Raw genomic sequence first — 23,102 nt, forward strand, 5'->3', positions numbered from 1 at the left:
GTAAGGCTTATTTTTTCTGGAAAAATCGCTTCGATATTCCGTAGTTGTATCTACTTGCTTGACTTTACATTCTTGAACAACTGTTTGAATTACAGTCCCGTCTCTTGGACCAATAAGTGTTGAGGCAAATGCAACCTCTTCCACAACTATCGTTGTAAAATGGGGTGATATTCCCATTGAGCATCAAAATGGGCAAATCGAAGGCTTCAAAGTTTACTATGGTGCCAGTAATCGATCACCATTTCAGTATAAAAATATTCCGACCAATTCCACATTCACAACTACTCTGACCGAACTACGAAAGTTTGTTCAATACCACATACAAGTTCTCGCTTATACCAGGCTTGGCGACGGTGTCTTGAGCCTACCGCCAATTAGAGTGCAGACCTTCGAGGATGGTGAGAAATTTTGCTTCCTTTTGCCGTCATTGGAATCATACGAAATTTGAAATCTGTTATTGCCGATATTAATTCAACTATGTATACAGCACCCGGGGCTCCGTCGAATGTATCTTTCCCGGACGTCAGCTTCTCAATGGCTCGTATAATCTGGGATACTCCTGAAGACCCTAACGGTGAAATTTTAGCATACAAAGTTATGTTTCACCTAAATAGTAGTCAGGATCATCAATTTTCGAAAGAATTTCCAGCATCCGATAGAACCTTTAGGTAAGTTTGCATTTGACGTGCAATTAGAATGATTATTCAAAATCAGGCTTAACTGTTTACTTTTCATCAGGGCAACGGGATTGAAACAGGAAGAATATTACATGTTCTCTGTGACTGCCCAGACGAGATTAGGATGGGGAAAAACTGCGTATGCACTTGTATTGACTACTAATAACAGGGATCGACCGCAGCCACCGTCTGCACCTCAAGTCAGCAGGTCGCAGGTGCAGAGTCGTCAAATCACATTCAGTTGGACTCCCGGTCGTGACGGATTCGCTCCATTAAGGTATACGATAGTTCATTTCTTTCAAACCGTGATACTGGCCCCTGCCTCACGAATAACTTTCTTTGTGTTTTCTTTTCTAATTTTGCCAACTTTTTGTAGATATTACACAGTGCAAAAGGCTGAGAACTCCGGACCTTTTCAAACAATACCGGAGAGAGTGGATCCTTCGGTTAATTCTTACACTGCGAACAATCTCAAGCCGTTCACGCATTACCAGTTTCGTATTCAGGCAACAAACGATATTGGTCCTTCAACATGGAGCGCCGAATCTGCTCAAGTTCAAACATTGCCAACAGGTTTGTATTGCGCTATAACCATTGAGTATGATTCTTCACTGGTAGCCAGTATAACAACTTTCAATCTCATCACAGCCCCGTCACGCGCAGTAATCGGATTGAAAGTGGTGCCTATAACAAAATCGAGCGTAGAAGTTCACTGGGAACCCATAGAAGAAATATATTGGAGCGGAGATCACGCAACAGGTGGCTATCGAGTCGTGTATCAACCAGTGTCCGATTTTCCGACCGCTCTCGAAGCTGCACCTAAGAAAAACATTCCAGGAATCAAGGTGAACGCTGCGGGAATTTCGATTACCAGTTTGCGTAGATGTTGTATTGATGGTTCAATTTCCGGTTATAACAAATCTTTCCTTTCTCACAGAACAATATGATGGTTTTGAGTGATCTGATGGAAGATAAAAATTACGAAATAGTCGTTGTACCGTTTAACTCAGAAGGCGAAGGTCCTCCATGTCCGCCGGTTACGGTATACGTAGGCGAGGCTGTTCCTACAGGAGAACCTCGGGAGCTCAACGCCAAGGCTCTATCATCTACCGAAGTGCATTTGAGTTGGAAACCGCCTCAACTCGATATGCAAAACGGTGACCTCTTAGGATACAAGGTGAAACGTTTGCCGTTGACATTCTTAAAACAATTTTATTGTCAATTTGATTTTCTTACCGTTTCCACAACTCATAAATTTTTTTTTCTCTACCAGATATTTTACCTCGTCACGGATTCGCCACAGGAATTTGAGAAGCCACAAGAGGAAGAAATCGAAGTCGTACCTGCGTCGTATCTTACTCATAGTCTTGTTTTCCTTGACAAATACACAGAGTATCGCATACAAGTTTTAGCCTTTAATCCAGCTGGAGACGGACCTCGAACTCCGGCTATTACAGTTAGGACTAAGGAAGTAAGTCATAGTTCTGGTAGACTGCAGTGTCGATTGTAATCATTTAAGTAATTAAAATTCCTCAACACTGCTTTCTGTGAAGTAACGTATAACGAAGATGCAAATTTTTTTCTTTGTCAGGATATTCCAGGACCACCAAATAATTTGCAATTTATTGACATAACTATGACAAGTATGCGTGTCACCTGGGATCCACCGAAGATGCGTAACGGTCAGATCGTTGGATACATTGTGGCGTACGAGACTGCAGAACAAAACGATCGTGAGTTATCCGGAAATATGTCTTTAGATAGCTTACCCGCTGTTAACAACAACAACAACAACACCAACATCAATAATAATAATGACAACAATAATAATAATATTAGTAATAATCTTTTCGTCAGCTGATGGTAACGGCAAAACATATACCCCATATAGTGAAAGATTTTATAATATTTGACGTTTTTAGGGTTTAGCAAACAAGTTAAACAGAAAGTAACAGAAACAAGCCTGCTTGTCCAACCATTGGAAGAAAAAGTTACCTACACATTCACAGTCAGAGCTCAAACCATTGATTTTGGACCACCAATTTCTGGCAACGTTACAACCGGGCCACAGCATGGATCACCTGTAGCACCCAGCGAGCTTGCCGTTTCGAAAACTGTAACCAGCGTCGACCTGCAGTGGACCAATGGAGCATCTGGCAAGGGGCCTTTACTAGGGTATTACATTGAAACTAGACGCAAAGGTGAGTAGTTACATAGCTTGATTCATTCGTGTCCTTGAATTTCTAATAATTAAGTCCAATTCAATTGATTTTTCAATTCTTTTGTTCGCTATTCCTATTTGTCTATAAGAAAGTTGAGTTTCCTTGGCCTTTTCAGTACCAGGTAATAATTAAAAAAAAAAAAAAAAAAAAAAGTTTTCACACACATAAATTTGTATTATTTTACAAATTTTAATTTTAATTATTTTTTTTTGCACATTTACTTTTATATTAACACGGTTATATTGTTGTTTCATATCACATAACAGCTATGGAAGATTGGCAGCATTGTAAGTGAGAATACACGTAGATTTGCTGATGGCCAGCAATCTAGATGTTGCATATCCTAGGCTGCAGTCAAGTATACATTTCATATACATAGATCCTGTACACAGAAGACGTACCATTTGACATTGTACAGTCGTTTGGAGTGAATACATTAGTGCGGACAATAAGAGATAAAATAGATGTTTACTAGTTATCATCTGAGATATTATTTGGGGGGACATTTCACGACTTTTCAATTAGGCGATCAAAATCTTCATTCATAAACTCCCGTTTCAAAATTGTATACTCGACTGCATCAGCGTTTGTCAGCACGAGAAGTGTTTTCTTCATTCTCTTTTTAATCCCTCTATGCCATACTTACACGGTGTGAAACTAATTATATCGACGAACTCAGTGTGCGGAATAAGAAATAAATAGGTAGCCCATTGATTAACATTCAAATTAATTGTATGAGTGACGTATGCATACATTTCCATTGTGCAGTACAAAATTGTTTAACAAATATTCCCTCCTACACTCCTCCTTTGTGTTGCTCATTTATTTTAAATAGTTGCTCAATTGGAAACCATTGTTTGCAAGTCTTCCTGCCAGATATGAAAATTGGAAGAAGTACGTAGTCTCAGATTTGTGGATTTAACAAGGATTTTTAACTTTCACGAAACCGTGTAATTTTAATCATGTCGATATGTAATACTCATTGATATGAAAACATCCATTTTCTCATATATGAACTTAATCATCCAGCGATACAAAAAAACTCACCCTACCAACTTGGTTTCCTACATTGTCAAATACTTATATTGATTTTATGTGACTTTATGCTTTTGACAAATCGTATGCTTCAACAGTAGCGAAACATGTATATACGCTAAAAAAGTAACACGACTGATAGAAGTTGAATCAAAATCTTGTATAGAAGATATACAGTGTATTGTATTGCGCCATTTCAATGTGATATATCCTTATAGATTAGGTTTTTCCATGTTTAGTTGCCTTGGCCATAAAGTGTGATTAATTATTTTGTACCTAGTCGTCAGAACTAAAAGTTTAACACCAACCCTGAATGTTTTCAAACTTTGTTTATCAACTACTATAAAAATGTTCATTTCAGATGATGCCCGCTGGCAAACGATAGTGAAGAGCACCAATGGCCCGCTTACAGAATATACAATATCTTACCAGAATCTTCTACCTTCTACCTCATATTTATTTAGAGTGATATCATACAATCGGTATGGTATCAGCTATCCAGCATATTCAAAGGATGCGGTAATTTGAAATTTTTTTTATCTGTGTTCGAACTTTAATGTCAGTAAAACCACACAACGAGTATATGTAATTGTTAATGATTTATTTTTCCGTCAAGGTTTTAACTCCCTCAAAGCTGTACTTTGAGTATGGATATCTTCAACACCGACCATTCTATCGACAAACCTGGTTCATGGTAGCTTTAGCTGCGTGCTCAGTTATTATAATAATCATGGTAATAGCAATATTGTGCGTCAAGAGTAAAAGCTATAAATACAAACGTAAGTAAAGGTCCGGTATTGCAGCTCGGTGCAGGAGTGCTGGATGACACAGATAACAAATATTGAAAATCCTTTTTTCAGAAGAAGCCCAAAAAACTCTGGAGGAATCGATGGCCATGGACGTGGATGATCGGCAGGAATCTGATTTGGAATTGTACAGATCGCGACATGCTGGTGGAGGAGCGATGAACGTGGCAAGCACTTGCGGCACGTTGGGCAAGCGAGGCACCTTGGCTCGTAAATCCGCACATCATCCCCCGCCTCCGACAATGCTGGGTAAATCTCCACCACGACCTTCTCCAGCATCCGTGGCTTATCACAGTGACGAGGAGAGTTTGAAGGGCTATGATGAAAACCCTGATGACAGTAGCGTAACGGAAAAACCGTCTGAGATTAGTTCTACGGATTCACAGGTAATGACAGAGAGTTTTCTTCGAGCTTCCCTCTACTTCTACGGAAGTTTGAGAACGAAACTAATTACTTCGTTGGGAATATCATTTCAGGGATCTGAAAGTGAAAATGAGAGTGTCCAGTCTGATCCTCACTCCTTTGTCAACCACTATGCAAACGTCAACGATTCGTTGAGACAGTCATGGAAACGACAAAAACCGGTTAGAAATTATTCCTCCTATACAGATTCTGAGCCAGAAGGCAGCGCGGTGGTCAGTCTGAACGGAGGACAGATCATAATGAACAACATGGCAAGGTCGAGGGCTCCTTTGCCCGGTTTTTCGTCGTTTGTATGATCCGTGATTTCACTCCAAAGAACTAACAATATAAAGACTTCAACCAAATCCCCAAAAAGTGTACGTGTATGTGGACGTGAAAAAAGTGACAATAACACAGACTACTATTAATTTCAGAGGAAGACGAGTAATGGTGGTGAGCCCAGTTAATGCAGGGTAAAACTGATGCACCCAGCTAACACTTGATACAAGAACATTTACTGAAATGCATTTCTTTTCAGTTATAGATCATCTTGATATTGTGATATATTGTTACATATATTATACTATATTATTTATAACTTTAGGCGCTGTCAATTTTTTACGCGAATAAGCTCAAGCATACTTTTAGCGATTAGATAGTAGTTAGCCAAAAAGTATTAGATAATGGCCTACTCATCAACCGCATAATTTTCTCTTTATGTTTCAAATCATGACTCTTAGTGTAGATAGTTACGTGAAAATAATTGACTGTAAAATAGTTTATTATCAGTGAATAATGTATCTTATCATGGGCCATAATCTTCAGTTTGTACTTTAGGATAAGAAACAAGAACATAATAGCCTCATTGATCTATCCTAAAATCGATTGATTTATAGGAGAAAAGAACTTTGGACACCAAAGTCTCCCCAAAACCGTTATAGTATCAATGTATCTTTTGAAATCGAATAACTTTAAGTAATTACGCTCATCATTCCGTGAGAATTTTTTTTTTTTCTTCATTTAAAGTGAACCTGGAGAAGGATTGATGTTACTTAAAACGAAATTGATTTATCCATCGTAACATCTTGATCCCAGCCACATGGTGCAATCTATTTAAACAAATGTCAAGAGTATTGGAGCATTTATTAGTACATTACGATTAGCAAGAAATGGACTGCGAATTTAATTTCGTAACGAAAACTCATTCGCGAGTCTGAACCGAATTAAGACCGCATTGATAAACTTTTTCATATATATATATATATATATATATATATATATATATATATATATATATATATATATATATATATTAATATACGTGCGAGACAATGAGATGATCCTACTTTTCAATCTTAGTATCGCAACTTCGGCTCTAGAATTCATTTCGAAATTCTAGGCGTAAAAGAAATTTAGGCAAATGTCAACTTCTTGAGTCTGTTTCAGATATTGCGAGTGACTTAAGCAAATAGAGAATCGTTTCTATAAATCATACATAATCCCGCTAAGCTTATTAATTAGTCGTATGTTAAGAATGATTTCTTCTATTGCATTTTTTGTAATGCTATTTTCCTATTACATTGTCTAGGACCAATTCATGGGTAATAGAAAAAGGCTGATGTTTCTACTTATATCTTAACGACTATATCAACTCAAAATAGTTACATGTCGAAGAGTCCAGAGCATGTACACATATGAGATGCAGTGATTCTAATTTTTTAGATGATGACCCTGTCTACTTAATGGAAAAGACACGAAAATTGTTGCTACTTATGGTATGCTGTGGACTTTTTAATCGATAATAATGTAGATTTCATGACATCTTAGCAATCAATTAAAGATCACCATCCGGTGTTGTAACAAAGAGCTATAATAATAATAATAATAATAATAATAATAATAATAATAATAATAATAATAATGATAGAAGGAACACGACGTGTCTCTTGAACACTGCCAACAAATTTTTTAGTTCAAATTTTGTATTATTTATATTACCTTACTTTTGTAATTAATATTAATATAAATTATAAACTGATTAATAAATTAATCAAATTATAATGCATTTATACCGCGAATTCAATTCTAGCTATATGTTATCCTTTTAATAAAGATTTATGAATTTCTGACGTTTGAACTGTTCATTATAAAGTTACGTAAGGTACGTGTCGATGATTTCTGACTTATGAAAGGCAAAGTGTAAAAACCAGGATGAAATTGTATGTCAAATGAAAATCAAATACGCTGTTACATTAAAACATAAAATCATTGGCTTTATTAACAAAATATTCTCATCTGTAGTTCAATTATTCACAAAGTAATTATTTATGCCAAAAGACATTGTCACATCTATTAAACCAGCTGGTTAAATTACCAGGCAAGTTTGGATTGTCTAACCGTTTGATTGCCGACCATGCGGCTACATCTGCTATGCTTGGTAAGCTCCTTGGAAGCAGCCATTTTCCATTTCCTAGTTTACCGGCTAGAGCCGCGAGTACAGAGTTTGCATGCTTTGGTGACTTTTGGAAGGATAACTCGTGGCAGAGGTCTAGCAAAGAATCAATTTTGGATGCGTCATCTCCACTTTCCCTACTCTCGTAATTATGGCTGGCAATAAGCCTGCTCAAGTACCTCAGGAGGCTGACTTCACCTAGGAGTGGCGTCCCTCGGGCGCCAGAGATCACTACTTCCAGATCTGTCACTGCAAATGAGTGAATATCAGTATCTCGTATTTCCATCACATAGTTTGTCAATTATTTTCAAAATTCTCTGTGTTATCAATTTTCATAGCTATTCCAAATATTTCTTACCCTTTTTCCATATCAGTGATACCTCGACAGTGTGGTTCTCACTATTGAAGTTTTGCGCAGACAGTGGAAATTCACGGACTGGAGACGTGCTGTTAGAGTGAGTGTGACAGGAAACACAGATATCCGTATCATTCCAAATATTTTGCAACGCCAGTAATGAAAAAGGTGGCTTAGCAGGATTTGCATTTACCACCAAATCCGTGTGAACCTTTTCCTAGAAAGGAAATGATAAACACAGCATGTTGTTAGTTTCAAGTTTGTAATACAATGTTGAACAGAAATTTATATATGTTTACAAAAAATTTACAGGATGAACAATCACCTTGCTTCTAGGAACAGTGACATGGGTAGTGTTGCTACGTGTAGAATTTCTTAATATTCCAGATAGACTGGAGACCTGTTTCTTCAGTTCGGCGAGCTGTGATAGAATTTTTTCTTGTCTGAGTTCCAGCTCTACAACTTCTGGCAACGGACTCTGAAATTTTTTACCAAAGATTTAAGACACGTAAGGTAGAATAATTGGACAGTGAAATTTTTTCAATCAACTTTAGTTTTGATTGCAATAATTGTTAGTCGGATGAAAAGCAATTGTTTATTGGTATAAATCAAAAAATACACCACAATCTACTATCGCTAATCCGATCTGCCTAGTAGGTGAAGGTTTTAACATGCAGATTAGTTTCACGTTTCCTTGGTTATAAAAAAGTGTGTGGTATTTGTTTTTTCTTAGTCAACATTCAGACTTTGTTAAGACAATCCGTATGTATAATAGATTGAGCCTGATATTGTTTCATACTTTAAAGGCAGAGCACTATATTAACATTGTTTTCCCTGAATGACCACGTTATGCAAAATACTGTTATATTCTAAAAATTTGGGGGGGTAGAGTCACATTGATCAAGCTCGCACAACCGCTTTCTCAGTTGATCGTGATTAGTGCTTGTGGAAATTTTGGGAGGAGTCACACACAGACAAAGGGCAAAAGGAATAAACTTTTCTCGTCAAACAATGCAGGTTTCACAGGTGAGTTGAATTCAAACAATAGAACGAAAGCGCTAGGTTATATTTAGGTGAATAATGGAAATGAATAAACCTTTAAAAACTTGATAACCTGTTCGGTAATATCCGACACAATCTTGCTACTCTCGTGGCTCGTGCGGTTACTCAACTTCGGTTGAACCTCAATTATGTTTTTCATTATGTACATGCTCTTCAGCTCGTAAACTTCTCCTGGCATCAAGACGATCGGTTTTAACGCGTACATCGTTGTGCCGCAACTCATTTTCGTTCACGCAAGTATCGGATAACGTAACGCGATTATTTCAATATCCCGAAAAAATCTTTCCTCCCTGTCGTATCGGTTCGTATTCTTCGCTTTAGCTAGACGGCCATTTTGTTTCCCTTAATATGTATGTACACCAGAGCAATTTTTGGCAGATCGTCCGACGGGAGCCGGGGTAACAGGAGGGAGGATATCCTATGCCTATCCCTTTCTGCGCAAACTGCCAAGACGAATACTAAAATCCTACAGATGGCGCGGCCGATCGGGTTTAAGCGCGAGTAGACCGAGTACTAAAAAAAGCGTGTTTCGTTTTTTTTCTCCTTCAACCGAAAGTTATTCAGACAACCTAAGCGTTATCGTTGAAATAACACCGAGCGACCGGTGCGTTGTCCGTTAAATATCAGATTAATCTATTTAAGATAAATAGTGACGACGCTGACGAAGGTATTTCGTGGCGAGGGTGAAAACTTGTAGATACATTAACTCCGTACACGCATTTTACCCATATCTCGACTTGGGGTACATGGAATATGGCGCTTTTTCCAAAACCCACGGCGCCACCTACTGTTGATGTGTCAGGAATTCGTCTAGTTACGAGCGATGTGATTGGGCCTCGATTTCGTTTCACGTGAATGTGTCGAATAAATATTTAAACCAAATGTGGGATAAATGAATCTAACGGCTGACTCGTGAACCGGAATATTAAATAAATAATATATTTTGAAGAATCGTGTGATATAAACGTTGCGCTAACCCTGATTTATGAACAGATGCTCGACAGAGTTGACATGGCGGCGTTTCGCTCAGCCAATTGGAACACCGCTCTCTTAGTGGCTCGGCTATTGTAATTTCCCCTCACATTCGCGTCAGTGATTAATTCTGTGCTTCGTTTTGTCGTTATTGATAATAAATCTTCCCGTTTATTGTTGGACAACGTCGATTGTTAGCTCCGTTTAAACCGCGGAAGGTGTAAGGGATACCACCGGTGGACGTTTATGATGGTAAATAGGTGTTTGGTCACGTGACTATAGCCGAAAAATGGCGCAAAGATCAGAGTACAAACATGGGATCCATTTCGTTGCAACGGTGTCATTTGTATTTGTTTACAAGCGCGCGTTTTCATAAACCACGTGTTAAGTAGGGTTGACGTTAATTGACACTCGATAAAAGGCAATAATGACGGGAAGAGGTACGAAGAGACGGGGTCGTCCCCCAAAGTCCGTCGTTATGGAGAGACCGAAAAAATTCCAATATCACCTTATGAAGAAGCCGAAATATCTGCAAAACAAGGGTTCCGAAACACCCAACTCCCAGCCCAGCACACCGACAGCGTCTCGGGCCTCGTCTCCAGTTGAGAGCGAGGAGAGTAGGCGCAGTACGCGGAGCAGAAAGTCTCGAGGGCCAAGAGACAAGCATGCGAGGAAAGGCGGTCACTCTGGCTCCAGTGCCTACCAGCGACGTGGCTATAACCCAAACGTCGACTACCACGACTCGGAGTACCACTATGGCTCTGATTTTGGTGACGAGTCTAGTGACAAGACTGACGTGGATGAAGAGCCTCTCCACAGTGACATCGAGTCCTCGGAAAGCCTCGAAGAGCCGGATCCATCCAGCGATAGTGATTTCTCCCTCTCCAGTTATAGCACGACTAGCGGCACACCTAGGAAAACCCTTTTAAGTCAGCAGACCCAACGCGCTCCTAGTCCCGAACCACTTTGGCTCCAAAACCGAGAGTTGCCGCCTCTTACTTTGCCAAAATCTTCCGACGACTTGCTCGTCTCCAAGGAATTTGTGCTCCCATCTTTGTCAATATACGAGGTCTTGAGACACTTCCGAACTTTGGTTCGTCTCTCGTCGTTTAGGTTTGAGGACTTCTGCGCTGCACTTGTATGTGAGGATCAGACCAATCTTCTAGCCGAGATTCACATTATGCTTATAAAAGCGCTGCTCAGAGAGGAAGACTCTCAGCAGACTCACTTTGGCCCCTTGGATCAAAAAGATTCTGTCAATGTCAGCTTGTATTTTGTCGATCCTATGACTTGGCCCGAGGTACTGCGGTCATATGTAGAAAGTGATAAGTGCTTCGACGAAAATATTCTTCAGATACTTTCTTCCTGCGAATACCCCTTCACTTCCGTCAATGATCGCCTTAAAGTATTGCAGTTTCTAACAGACCAGTTTCTCATTACCAATCCCGTGCGTGAGGATTTGCTGCACGAAGGTACCACCCTCCTATATCCTATTCGGAGTTCGTTTGAATAATACAAAAACCATATATCCATCTCTGTTCATTAATACAATAATTACCTTCTGTATATATAGGAAATGTTCACTATGACGATCATTGCCGTGTTTGCCATCGACTCGGGGATCTCCTATGCTGCGAAACATGTCCTGCGGTATTCCATTTGGAATGCGTCGAGCCACCACTGGTCGATGTCCCTACCGAAGATTGGCAGTGCAGCATCTGCAAGGCACACAAAATTACTGGAGTAGTGGACTGTTTGCCGGATGTAGAAAAGAACGGTCTGCTATGCAGGCAGGAACATTTAGGATTTGATCGTCATGGGCGAAAATATTGGTTTCTAGGCAGGAGGGTTTTTGTGTGAGTTTACATAGCTATGACTTGTTTCTTTGCCTATTTGTCCCCATTCCCCATAGATCGTCTTTAACAAAATATGGATGGTGGGTGATTTCCTTGTAACTAATTAAGTTTTCATACAGGGAAAGTGAAGATGGCGAAGTCTGGTACTATAGTACGCCTCTCCAGTTCGAGGAACTGATGAATTCTTTGGATCGAAATGAAATGGAGGTGGCTCTCTTTCGTGAATTGTCAGACTACAAAGAGGAGATAGTACGTCAAATGGAACTCACTGAAAAAATAACAAACCAATGCAAGGGAAATAAAAAATCGTACTTCGAGGTAGAAAATGGTAAGCAGTTGCAGATTCGCCTTTAGTCCTATTGAAATCCATGCAATTACCAGTGTTCATAGCAATTTTTTCCTTGCAGCCAACATACTGAAAATGCAGAAAGAGAGGCAAGAAAAACTCAACAGAGAAGAGGAGGAGAGGAAAGAAAAGGAAAGACAAGATGCCGAGGAAATGGTCCGGAGAATGCATGAAGGTACAGATTCTTTAGAAGAACAATTAGCGGCCGTCTCTGGACAGAGCACAGATAGAGGGGGCGGTGATGGTATGGACGTCGACAGGCAAAATCCTTCGGCACAAGTGGCAGAAACAGTAGAAGTAGGCGGTGGCGATACAACAGAGATGGCAACAACTGTGGCTGCAACAGGAACCGAGACAACGCCAAAGACTTCAAAGACGAGTACGTCTGTCTCCTCCTCCGAAGAAGTTGAAGAAGAAGTTTTAGAGGAGGATGATGATTCCTCCAAGGTTGGAAAAGATGGTAAGTACAAGAGGAATGATGAGATATCGATAGGTTTAAAAAAAGAAATGTCCAATCACACAGGCAAAAAGCATACAATTGTAACAAGATCAAAGACAGGCTCGCTACAGCCACGTACTTTCAATATGGATGACTTGAAAAGAAGGAGCACGACGATACTTTCTAAGGAAGAGCTTGACAAATTGGACAAATCTTTGAAAGACGAAGGTGATGGAACCCGAATAACACGTCAGAAGGCGCATCAGATAGCATCGGGTACTCACCTATTCAAACTTGGAATGGACAACGGGTTTAAATCATACGTCAACCAGTACAGCACAAACGCAATAGCGCTTAACAAACCTCAGCGCAATGAAGAACGCGACAAGAAGAGACATCTGTCTCACAAATTCTCTCTTACACAAGCTTCCGAGTTCAAATGGGTTGGGAGTTTGACGGGAACGCGAGCTCTTTTAGTGAGCACTCTGCGTCAAACTATCTTACAATTGGAAGGAAGTATCCAGGCACCATTTATGCACACTAACTGGCCTCTGCTTCGAAAACCGTGGACTACCGCGGTTGGGGCTTGTGTAAATCCCCGTGACTTTGCAAGAGCTTTGATAGTCCTTCAAGCTTGCATAAAATCTGTTGTGTTCGCCAGCGTCTGGCACGACCAACTCGGTCACGTTAAGCTTCAACGAGTGACGGCGCTTGAAAGAGAAGAAAAAAAGCGGCAAGATAAGAAGGATAAGAAAGAGAAGGAAGATGAGGAGGAGCGAAACAGGCTTACCTACAACTTTGTCAAGTATACTCTAGGACTGAAACATCAAGTGTGGAAGCAGAAAGGTGAAGAGTACAGGGTTCACGGCCAATGGGGATGGCTCTGGCTGTCGGCAAGCCGTCGCTACAGATCTGCGAATCTAACCAAGGCTGGCCTGCGAGCTGGCCCTCAAAAGATTATGGTGCAAATTAGGGATCAGGGTGGTATCAAGATTTTGGCTCTTGATCCGCCTACGTATGAATTTTTAATAAAAGAGTACTGCGAGCCCAAGGTCCTCAACGATGTGAAAAGCGAGCCTCAAGAAGCTACAGAGGTGAAACAAGAAATAAAGGAGGAACATCCAGTTGAGGCTGTGAAAAAAGAAAATGAATCTGAAGAAGTTAAAGTGGAAGAAAAACCAGATGTAAAAGAAAGATTGGACGGAAAACTGTTGCTGAACTCAAAACAAGAAAATAAACCACACTTACCTTGTGAGTACCCATTATTTTGGTATTACGTTATAATATCTTATTATATTTTACATCACTTTCTACACATTTTGTGTTACTAAATTTTTTGTACAAACAACTAACGCAGTTAATGTAATCTATAGTTCTAGCTGGAATGAAAATCGAAAAAGTATTTCTACCAATACACCAGTTTGAAGAAATTGACGTCACCAAGGCATTAACCACACCTGGTCGTTTGCATTACCCGAAAATTGCCAAAAAAACGAGAATTGACGACTTCTTATCGAGGAGAACGCACCTGAAGCTTTTGGAAGAGAGAAAGTTATCCCAAACAGTACGTAAAGGATTATTATTTTACTCTTATTTTTCTTACTCCATTCCTGTTCACAATTTTATTTAATGCATTAAAATAAATCACAGGAAAAGTCAAAGGAGCTAACCGCGCAAGCAGCTGTTCCAAAAAATGCTGAAGGTGATACCGAAGTGGATATTGAGAATAATGAAGAGAGCGATACAGATGCTGTCGACGGATCACTGCAGAGTATATTGTCTGGAAAATTGCCAACCAAAGCGATTTCCTCATCTGCTAGAGACATGCTAACGGCGATTGGGAAGCGGATACAACTAGTCAGAACCCAGTATGCAAATATAATGCGTTTATCGAAAAACGGCAGCTGTTATTCTCGTTACTGCAACATGACCCCTCCTCCTGGAAAGGTGAATTCGGCAGCAGCACAGAGTCTCACCTCGACTTGCTATTCACCAATGTGTTTGCAGAAGGCTAGAATAAAGCGAGATCTAATTACTTTACTGAGAAAAGCTAACAGTTTAAGCAACAGTCAGTCACTGCCGAGCCTAGCTCCGTTCAGTACATCTTCTCTCCAACAATCCAAAGCAAGCTTGAAACACGAAGCAACAGACGAGGCTAAAGATGCTATCAGAAGGGATTTGGAGTCTGCCGTTGCAATGGCTACGCACTGCACCGAAGAAGTTCAGGCAACAAATGTAGTTATTGATAAAATGTCAGAAGCGCCTTTGCTTTGTGATGGCCCTTCAAAACCAGCTAAACGAATTAAACTAGAAGAAACAACCCCAGAAGATAGCGTAAAAGTAAGTTGTCATTAAACATGACTACTTGACATGAACACAAATTATATCCAATATATTAACTTTGATGGAAACTTTCAGGTTGAGGGTAACGGTGTTGAGGATAAAAATGTAGTCACAACAATCAAAACAACTAGCAATGTTGTAACAACGACAACCGTGACGACGTCTCAACAAACGATAAAAACCGTGGACGGCGTCGTTCAGAGTTTACAGGAGAGTTTATCATCTCGAAATTCAGTCTCAGTTGCATCAGAGACAAAGACATGGTAAGAGAGAAAAATACGGATACATTCTAGAATACTTCAGAATGCACATTTAATAATTGTCTAAATTTTGTATTTTTTGTTCCTTAGCAATCTCAACAATACAGGGTTAAAAACAATTTTCATTAACCGTCGAGGTAGAACTGTGCATCGGAGTGCTGCAACAGCTAGAGAATTGACTGCGGATGGAACTGAGAGAGTATATTCCGCCACTTCGACAGAAGGGAAGCTTTACCTGAAAAAAGTTTCCATTTCACTCGCCGACAGACGAAAGAAACGCACCCCAGTCAAATATCCACTATGCTCAACATTTTCCACAAGAAATAAACACCGCAGTATCCTTGTATTACCGCAACACGAACTTCGTAAACTTTCACGACTTGGAGGACGAACTCCTGTCCAAGGATTTCATCATATCGCCAAGGTATGTTCTATAGTAACATTATATTAACAGCGGATAAATAATAGTTGTTGGCATGCGACATCCTGTGAACAAAAAAATCTTTATCCAGTGACATTGCACTGTTTCAGGCGAACATGGCTGTGTGGCCGTATCCCTGCCCAAGGCCGTTGTTCAAAACATGTTGGCTTTACAGAACTGTTGGCCTAAAGTCTTTGGCTGCAGCTGCGATACAGTTAAGAATTTTATGGGCCTGTTTACGCTGGGACGATATGTCTGCCAAACCTTTGTCAACGGATGGCAAACATCAAGTCACAACTGACAACGAGATTATGTCCTTGGAAATCTTGAAGCACCGACACGTCGGTCAATTCATGGACAGAGTACAATATCTTCGTAGAAAAGTAGTGATACCTTTAGAGCTGCCAAAACAAGTTAGAGGTAAGTCAAATTCTGAAACAATTGGGCAATTTTTCATAACTTACGAAATTATTTGCAGATCATGTAAATACTACAAAAAAATTGAACAATGTTGTTTCATGTATTGAATAAAATTTCAGAGGTCACTTCAATTCGTAGCGGATTGAGAAAAAGAAAACGTCCCGAATCGCCGCAAAGTACTGAGCCTCAGGTGAATGAGGAGTGGGTGGATGAAGATAAACTTGAACTTTGGGAAATAAAGCAATACGGAGACAAGTAAGTATGCCTGTAATACAATTGGATAATATGGAAGTGAATGCTGGGCTGTGAGGTGTCGAAATTACTACAAACATTTAGCACGCTATATCTTAGGGATATTTGCTATTGGACGCATCTGCGATTTGTTCACTAATGAACCTTACCGTTACTGGTTGTTGTCAAATCTTCCCATCCCCGATTAACACCATCAAACACTAACCCCTCGCTTGGTATGTGTCTCTTTAGGTTAGAGAAGGCTAATGCCCAGATTATTACTAGGAGTCGATCGGGAGTACCGCAATCTGTGGTTGCGGGTGGGAATAGGGGATCGATTACAGGAGTTGTTGACCAGTTGGTCAGTGGAAAGGCAACACCTGAAGAGATTAAAGAAAAAATGGAGCAGCAGCTGCGTATTCAAAGGGCCGCTCACCAACAGAAAAGGGCCTTGGAAACACTAAAGAGTCCAGCAAATGTCACAGGTTCCCCTAATCAGATCATCAAAGTTACATCGAACTCCAATCCAGGTGAGGAAATAATATTTTTTCTACAACAACTCTTGTTATTATTTCGTGCAACTGCACCATACTATTGAATTTATATTTGTACTTTAATTTTTCATTCATTGATTTTTTCTATGTTGACAGATGGCACCGTCAAAATAGTTTCCAAAGTAGCAATACCTGCCAGTCCTAATACCAGTGCTGGAAAATCCCAGCTCACATCACTTTTGACCACGCCATCTCAGAATAAAACTTTCCTTGGAACCAGGCGTATATACATGACCAAATGTGAGACTATCACACGTTTTCAAATTTCTATTCGAATTCGTCGTAATAATAGAATTTAAACTGAATCATTCTATTTTATAGCTTCTGACGGTACGACTCGAGTTGTCTCAGGACCCACCAGCATTCTTCCCAAGACTACTGTCACATCTCAAAACCCTCAGTCCCAGCCACAACAGCAGCAGTCCTTAATAAAAGTAACGAATCAGGGAGCTGGTCAGATAAATCATACAAATCAAGTTTCAGCAGGTACTTGGAATCGTCGGCAATGTTTATCGCACTAATTGTTGTTTTCCAACAAATTCTTCGGAAAAATTTTAATTTCCTCTAACTGCATCAATGTCTATTCTACAGCCTCTAACACCCCCGTTCAGCATGTACAGCAGAGAGTCCAGATCCTTCGAGGGCCGGATGGTAAACTTCAGGTTCGAGGGTTGATGCCTGGTCAACAGCTTGTACAAATGCCTGACGGAAAACTCCACGTTCTAAATACTGGCCAAGCTATAGCTGCTACACCGACACAGACGCCTGCAATCACAAGTTCTGCAAGCACAACTACACCGCAGGTGCCCATATTTCAAGTTCATTTCAATTTATAGCTTATCGTGTATGAAGTGCATTGTTTAGCATTCAGAAATTTACTTTCTCCTTCTAATAACAACTGGTTTCAGAATTTATTGTGATTCTTGGAATTTACAGAGCGTCACAAAGTCTGCAAGCAATACAAGCTCCGTCAAACCAGCTACACCTGTTACGACAACTGCTACCAAAGCCAGTCCTGCAAAAACTACAACCAGTCAAGCCCAAAAAATCCAAGCGCAACAGCCAGCCACCCCACAGCCACAGGTAAGTCAATACTGCATATAAACAAGTAATATTTGGTGATCCGAATGAGATTTATCGAATATAATGTACAACTTATACTTGTAACAATATGGAAATCGTAACTATAGGTGTTGACCCCGGGTGGGCAAGTTGTCAATACAAATCAAATCGTGGTCAATAATGCAGCCCTTGCCCAGCAGCTCGCGTCCGGCAAAGCTCAGTTGGCAACGATCGGAGGACACCAAGTTGTTATACGTAGTACACCGACCGGTAATCAGATTGTTCATCTGAATTCAACTACCAGTGGTCTTGTGAAAAATGCTGTTTCACCTACAAAACCTCAACAAGGTTAGACATTTGATATCCGGTTCAAGATTTCTCCCATTTCACTATATACTAAATATCAAATTTATTGAACGTGTATTTTGGTAAAAAGATTTTCAAGTCTGTAATAATAACTGCGCAGCTGCAACAGTGCAGCAGAATCAGCCTGCAATTCCGTCGACGCAAGCTACAGAACCGACCACTACAAATACGGTGACCAGTGCTCAGACGGTGACGACCACCACCACCCCAGCTGCCGCGAATCCTCCTGCTCCAACTTCGACTCCAGCTCCTGGCAGTGTAGAAGCTTCTCTGTTAGCCGGGCAGCCACCTGGTACTGTTATAAAGTGTGTGACAGCTCAGGTGATTCAAACGACTCAAGGTCCCCGAATAGTTTTACAAGGGCTCCAAGGTGCCGATTTCACTCCACAGCAGCTCGCCATGGTTCAACAACAAGTTAAGCAACAACTTCTCAAAGGTTTGTACTTCAATGATTTCAGTCTCAAAATTAGATTGCGGATCTGATCAAGTTTGACTTTTCCCAGCGAAATATTTCTGAAAATCTGTTTCACATTTCAGCACAAGCAACTACCGGCAAGCAAGGCGTGTTAGGGCCAACGAAAATATACCTAGCAGTTCAACCAGCTCCAGGAACTCAAGCAGCAGTTGCCTCTCGCACCCCCACAACGTCTGCTCACACTCAACAAACACAGCAAGCAGTAGCCTCGCCTCCACACGCGACTCCTTCTTCGGCAGCTGGTACTAATTATACTTCTTCCCCTTTCCCCTTTTGAACAGTTCGGTTTTTGTAAATTATCACAAATTTATGTAAATCGGAAAAATATACTTCGACTTAGCAGCACCGCAAACTGAGTCAGCTGCAACCCCAGCCCCATCTCAGGTTGCAACCCCAGGTTCTCCAGTAAAGCCCAAAGTCGTAGTGCAGCAGGTCGGACGTCCGACTAGCGGCAGCGAAGCTGAACCCCAACGTGCAGCTCTGGCAAATGGGCAGCAGCCTTCACAGCCTTCCCAAGAGCCGAACCAAACATCGTCACCTAACAAATTTGTCCTCACTCCGGATTACATACAGCAAAGTAAATATATGATTTTTTCTAAACTCCATCTGATGGCTTTCGTCTCCGTTAATACGAGTTGCGAATAAAGGATTCGAGTTTTGTTACTAAGATCGGCGCAGAAGCGAATTGAGAATGAAACATTTATACAATTTTTTTTTCAGCAATAAAAAACGCACTAAAGCAGGAAAATCTTAATCCTGAAATAGAAGAGAAGCTTCTTCAACTGCAACGGTATCAAGAGAAACAAATGAAGGGTGGTGTCGAGAGCTCTGTAACCTGCAATCAAATCCACGGCACCCCAACTACAACTACAACGCGAGCTCCGTCCCGAAAGAGACCCGCACCCCCTCACGTTCCACCGCTTGCCTCACCTACTACTCCTAATGTGCCGACAAACGACAAGGATAATGAATGGAGCGAAACGCCCAAGAAAAGACCCGCTCCACGACAAGAACCTCGAGATATAACAAAGTAAGTTTGTTACAATTCAAATACATACCAATTTTGTAACAATAGTAAAACGACTAAAACTACCCAATGTCTTTCAATATTACAGAACACCCAAGACGGAGGTTGTAGAAAATACGGAGGCAACTCCAAAGAATCGTGCTGGAAAACTAAGGGATTCTCAAGAACAGAGGAGAAAGCAGCAGGTTCATTCTCGAATGCAAGTGTTGTTGTTCAGGCACAAGGAGCTCCTTAAAAAAGACATATTGAAAAAACGAGCTTTGCTAGAGAAGGAACTGCAAATCGATATTCAGGTACGGCCAATGATGCAAAAATTATACCAGGCACAATTGTACTTAGTTGCCATTTCAGGTCACTATGCAAAAAAGAACTCTTGTTGAAAATGAAAGTACCAAGGAGTCGAATTTATTTCAGAAGGATCTTTCCGCTGAACTAGCGACAAGGACTAAGGCAGAAAGGCACAAACAGGATGAAGTAAAAGTCGGAAGTGCTAAGCGTAAATCGAACGCCCAGACAGCGCAACATGTCAGCCCACCAAATCGTGGGGGCAGACCTAAGAAGCACAGAGCCCAAGGAAACAGCACAACACCGCCTGGTGCTTCAACAGCAACCACCGCGGGAGGACGTATTAAAAAAGAGAAGCTTTACTGCCTGTGTAGAACGCCTTACGACGAAACGAAGTAAGTATTCGTATTTGTTGAGAATTTCTCGAAAGCGAATACGAAAATCACATGCAAATCCTATTTTTATGAATTCTCATATACCGCTGTCATCGAAACGATTTATTGATTTCTATTTATATCAATTACTACATGTCGTATTGATCACTAGTCACTGAGTAGAGTAACAGTTTTTAATTTGCCTTTTACCCAACAGATTCTATGTAGGTTGCGATCTCTGTAACAATTGGTTCCATGGAGACTGCGTGGGAATTACGGAAGAAATGAGCAAATCACTGTCTGAGTTTGTATGCACAGAGTGTCGGCATGCGAGAGATACGCAGGAGCTGTACTGTCTTTGCAAACAACCTTATGATGAATCTCAGTGAGGATCTTCTTACAATGATACATTTTTTTCCACGTCACAAGCAAAAATTGATATTCAAATTATTTCTAGATGATAACACACTTGCTTTTTATTTTTCAAAGGTTTTATATTTGCTGTGACAAATGCCAGGACTGGTTCCATGGTCGTTGCGTGGGTATTCTTCAATCTGAAGCTGATAATATTGATGAATACGTCTGCCCGAATTGCCAGCGAAACTCCTCGGTTAACTTTGCTAATATGAAAAATCTTAACGGAAAGGATCTTGACCTTTTAAAGAAGTTAATAAAGCAGATACAGGTATGAAAAAAAAAATTCGTGATACATTTATTGACGAAGACTCTGGCAATTAATGTCTTTGATTATATAATTACAGGCACACAAGAGTGCCTGGCCTTTTATGGAGCCTGTAGATCCCAACGAGGCACCAGACTACTACAAAGTTATAAAAGAACCTATGGGTTAGTATCTCAATTGCCGTGTTATTATCGTGGTTTCTCAAGTTTCTGGAATTTCGTCTGCAGCAAATGTTACAATCGCTGTGATGATTTCAGATTTGCAGACTATCGAATTGAGGATAAATGACAGATCGTATAAAAAACTTAGCGAGTTTATCGGAGATATGACCAAGATATTTGACAACTGTCGTTACTACAATCCTAAGGAGTCTCCGTTCTTCAAATGTGCCGAGTCTTTGGAAACTTACTTTGTGCACAAAATTAAAAGTCTAAGAGAAAAGTTCTCCGAAGGCAAATGATCAATCAAAACTGAATAGTAACGAAATGAGTGAAAGTGCTATATGCCATCGGCACTTTTATTTGTAAAAGTGCAGTGTTATTGAATTGACCTGTGCCAGTAATAAGAAAAAACATAAAGTAACAGAAACTCAAATTAATCATAAGTTATAATTAGCCCATACAAATAAACCCACTATTTATTAGAGTTGTGCGAAAATTCACTTGACATCAGTCTTTGATTATGGTACTACTCTGAATAATTGAGAATCCACCATGCTTAGTATGAGAAAGTCATGGGTGACTCGGCGAAATGGATAACACATTCGGCGCTAGTAAAAAGATTTCGTATATTCTTTTATAACTGATCCCATTATTTGTTTCTCCGTCGTTTCGCATATTTCTCATTACAGTGATTATTTCGCATATCTCTATTATTTATATGCTATACATATTATACATGGATTCAGTCATGTACCGTTCAATACGCAAGTCAAACAATAATTACAAGTTTGCCCCCGCGGAGTTGTTGAATGTGAAGCAGCGAATTTGTAGTAATCATGCTGTTAAATGGAACGATTTGTCAGAGGCAGTTCCATCCAAAATCTTGCGCATCCAGATGTGTGTGAAGCTATATATTTTGATCCGCCCATCTCTCTTTGTTGCATTATCGTCCGACAAAATGTTGCGTACAACATAGGTCTAAGATTATTAGGACGCGCATAATAAATTGTACAAATTTGTTTATTGTGCTCACAAGTAATTATTATATTACTTACGTTGTTTTAATCACATAAATTTTCTATATATGAAAGAAATTGTTTATAAACGAGACATATGATGTTAGGTTGTAAGAATAAGCAGATGATTTAAACTGCTACTCTTGTACATACATAAACGTAGGCAGTGTCTAGGAATGCAATTGATAAACTTTGGTAACAGATTATAATAATCAATTGCGTGCGATGTCAGATATGGAAAGGCTCTAGTTTTCAACTAAATTGTTTATATTTTAACTATTAAAGTATTATTAAGCAATTATTGCTAATTATTATAACTCTTAACGTAACAGTTGCGTTCATTTGTACATCCATAAGTAATGAATCTGGAAGTATAAGACAACATTCAACTTTCAAAATTTATACAATTAAAAATACTATACAACTCACATATTTGACATCAGAAATAGCAAACCCAGTAGGCTGATACTAAATTACAGGTACCAAATTAATATTTATGCATATGTATGTGTAAGCACACACATATGCCTAAATAATAATTTGGTTGTATAGTATATATAATCAAATATATTATATATGATATAATTATTATATATAGTATATAATTGGTAATATATATAGCAAAACTGGAATATGTACGTATATGTATACGTATATAGTACAAAGAAGCATGATACGCATCCTCAATCTTATGGTTCGATTAAAAAACGAATGAATATAATAATTAAAGACTCTGGCTGATACGATCTTTTTGGTAATAACAAGTTGTCATTGAAGTTGCACTTTGCATAATCGCATTTG

At 39.8% G+C, this 23,102-nt stretch overlaps 3 protein-coding genes across 14 annotated transcripts in view; 2 read left to right on the forward strand and 1 right to left on the reverse strand.

Annotated features, from left to right (window-relative positions):
• The window catches only part of LOC124410590 (protein sidekick), a 28,938-nt gene extending 23,361 nt beyond the window's left edge, over positions 1 to 5,577 (forward strand). For 2 of the 5 annotated variants that reach the window (XM_046889077.1, XM_046889080.1), the window contains 14 exons: positions 96 to 398; positions 488 to 668; positions 739 to 954; positions 1,054 to 1,250; positions 1,326 to 1,522; positions 1,615 to 1,854; positions 1,951 to 2,148; positions 2,269 to 2,410; positions 2,600 to 2,878; positions 3,166 to 3,186; positions 4,296 to 4,453; positions 4,551 to 4,713; positions 4,795 to 5,126; positions 5,217 to 5,577. In XM_046889077.1, coding sequence (XP_046745033.1) covers positions 96 to 398; positions 488 to 668; positions 739 to 954; positions 1,054 to 1,250; positions 1,326 to 1,522; positions 1,615 to 1,854; positions 1,951 to 2,148; positions 2,269 to 2,410; positions 2,600 to 2,878; positions 3,166 to 3,186; positions 4,296 to 4,453; positions 4,551 to 4,713; positions 4,795 to 5,126; positions 5,217 to 5,459 — 2,870 coding nt within the window. In that variant the 3' untranslated portion in view covers positions 5,460 to 5,577. The remainder of the gene's footprint in view (positions 1 to 95; positions 399 to 487; positions 669 to 738; positions 955 to 1,053; positions 1,251 to 1,325; positions 1,523 to 1,614; positions 1,855 to 1,950; positions 2,149 to 2,268; positions 2,411 to 2,599; positions 2,879 to 3,165; positions 3,187 to 4,295; positions 4,454 to 4,550; positions 4,714 to 4,794; positions 5,127 to 5,216) is intronic. The other 3 variants (XM_046889079.1, XM_046889081.1, XM_046889078.1) reach the window with 2 other exon arrangements.
• Positions 5,578 to 7,389: 1,812 nt separating this feature from the next.
• On the reverse strand, positions 7,390 to 9,435 carry LOC124410591 (aminoacyl tRNA synthase complex-interacting multifunctional protein 2). 2 transcript variants are annotated; one of them, XM_046889083.1, is made up of 4 exons: positions 9,064 to 9,435; positions 8,275 to 8,427; positions 7,953 to 8,166; positions 7,390 to 7,843 (listed from the first exon to the last, which is right to left on the reverse strand). In XM_046889083.1, the coding sequence occupies exons 1-4, from the start codon at positions 9,232 to 9,234 to the stop codon at positions 7,464 to 7,466; spliced, it is 918 nt and encodes a 305-aa protein (XP_046745039.1). In that variant the 5' UTR covers positions 9,235 to 9,435; the 3' UTR covers positions 7,390 to 7,463. The 2 variants fall into 2 exon arrangements, with proteins under 2 accessions (XP_046745039.1, XP_046745038.1); XM_046889082.1 differs by having other exon boundaries at positions 9,046 to 9,435.
• Positions 9,436 to 9,554: 119 nt separating this feature from the next.
• On the forward strand, positions 9,555 to 22,817 carry LOC124410589 (nucleosome-remodeling factor subunit NURF301). 7 transcript variants are annotated; one of them, XM_046889069.1, is made up of 27 exons: positions 9,555 to 11,455; positions 11,557 to 11,839; positions 11,959 to 12,167; positions 12,247 to 12,645; positions 12,709 to 13,875; positions 13,998 to 14,188; positions 14,275 to 14,964; positions 15,043 to 15,230; positions 15,318 to 15,651; positions 15,759 to 16,068; positions 16,188 to 16,323; positions 16,552 to 16,829; positions 16,950 to 17,093; positions 17,175 to 17,339; positions 17,445 to 17,656; positions 17,790 to 17,936; positions 18,044 to 18,263; positions 18,382 to 18,717; positions 18,819 to 18,998; positions 19,100 to 19,333; positions 19,477 to 19,786; positions 19,872 to 20,076; positions 20,198 to 20,463; positions 20,660 to 20,827; positions 20,932 to 21,127; positions 21,204 to 21,288; positions 21,382 to 22,817. In XM_046889069.1, exons 1-27 carry the CDS (start codon positions 10,411 to 10,413, stop codon positions 21,582 to 21,584), a joined length of 8,301 nt encoding a protein of 2,766 aa, XP_046745025.1. In that variant the 5' UTR covers positions 9,555 to 10,410; the 3' UTR covers positions 21,585 to 22,817. The 7 variants fall into 7 exon arrangements, with proteins under 7 accessions (XP_046745025.1, XP_046745027.1, XP_046745026.1 ...); XM_046889071.1 differs by having other exon boundaries at positions 20,201 to 20,463; XM_046889070.1 differs by having other exon boundaries at positions 18,385 to 18,717.
• The last annotated feature ends 285 nt before the right edge of the window (positions 22,818 to 23,102 follow it).

The sequence above is a fragment of the Diprion similis genome, chromosome 9 (genome assembly GCF_021155765.1).
Source record: "Diprion similis isolate iyDipSimi1 chromosome 9, iyDipSimi1.1, whole genome shotgun sequence".
NCBI lineage: Eukaryota > Metazoa > Arthropoda > Insecta > Hymenoptera > Diprionidae > Diprion > Diprion similis.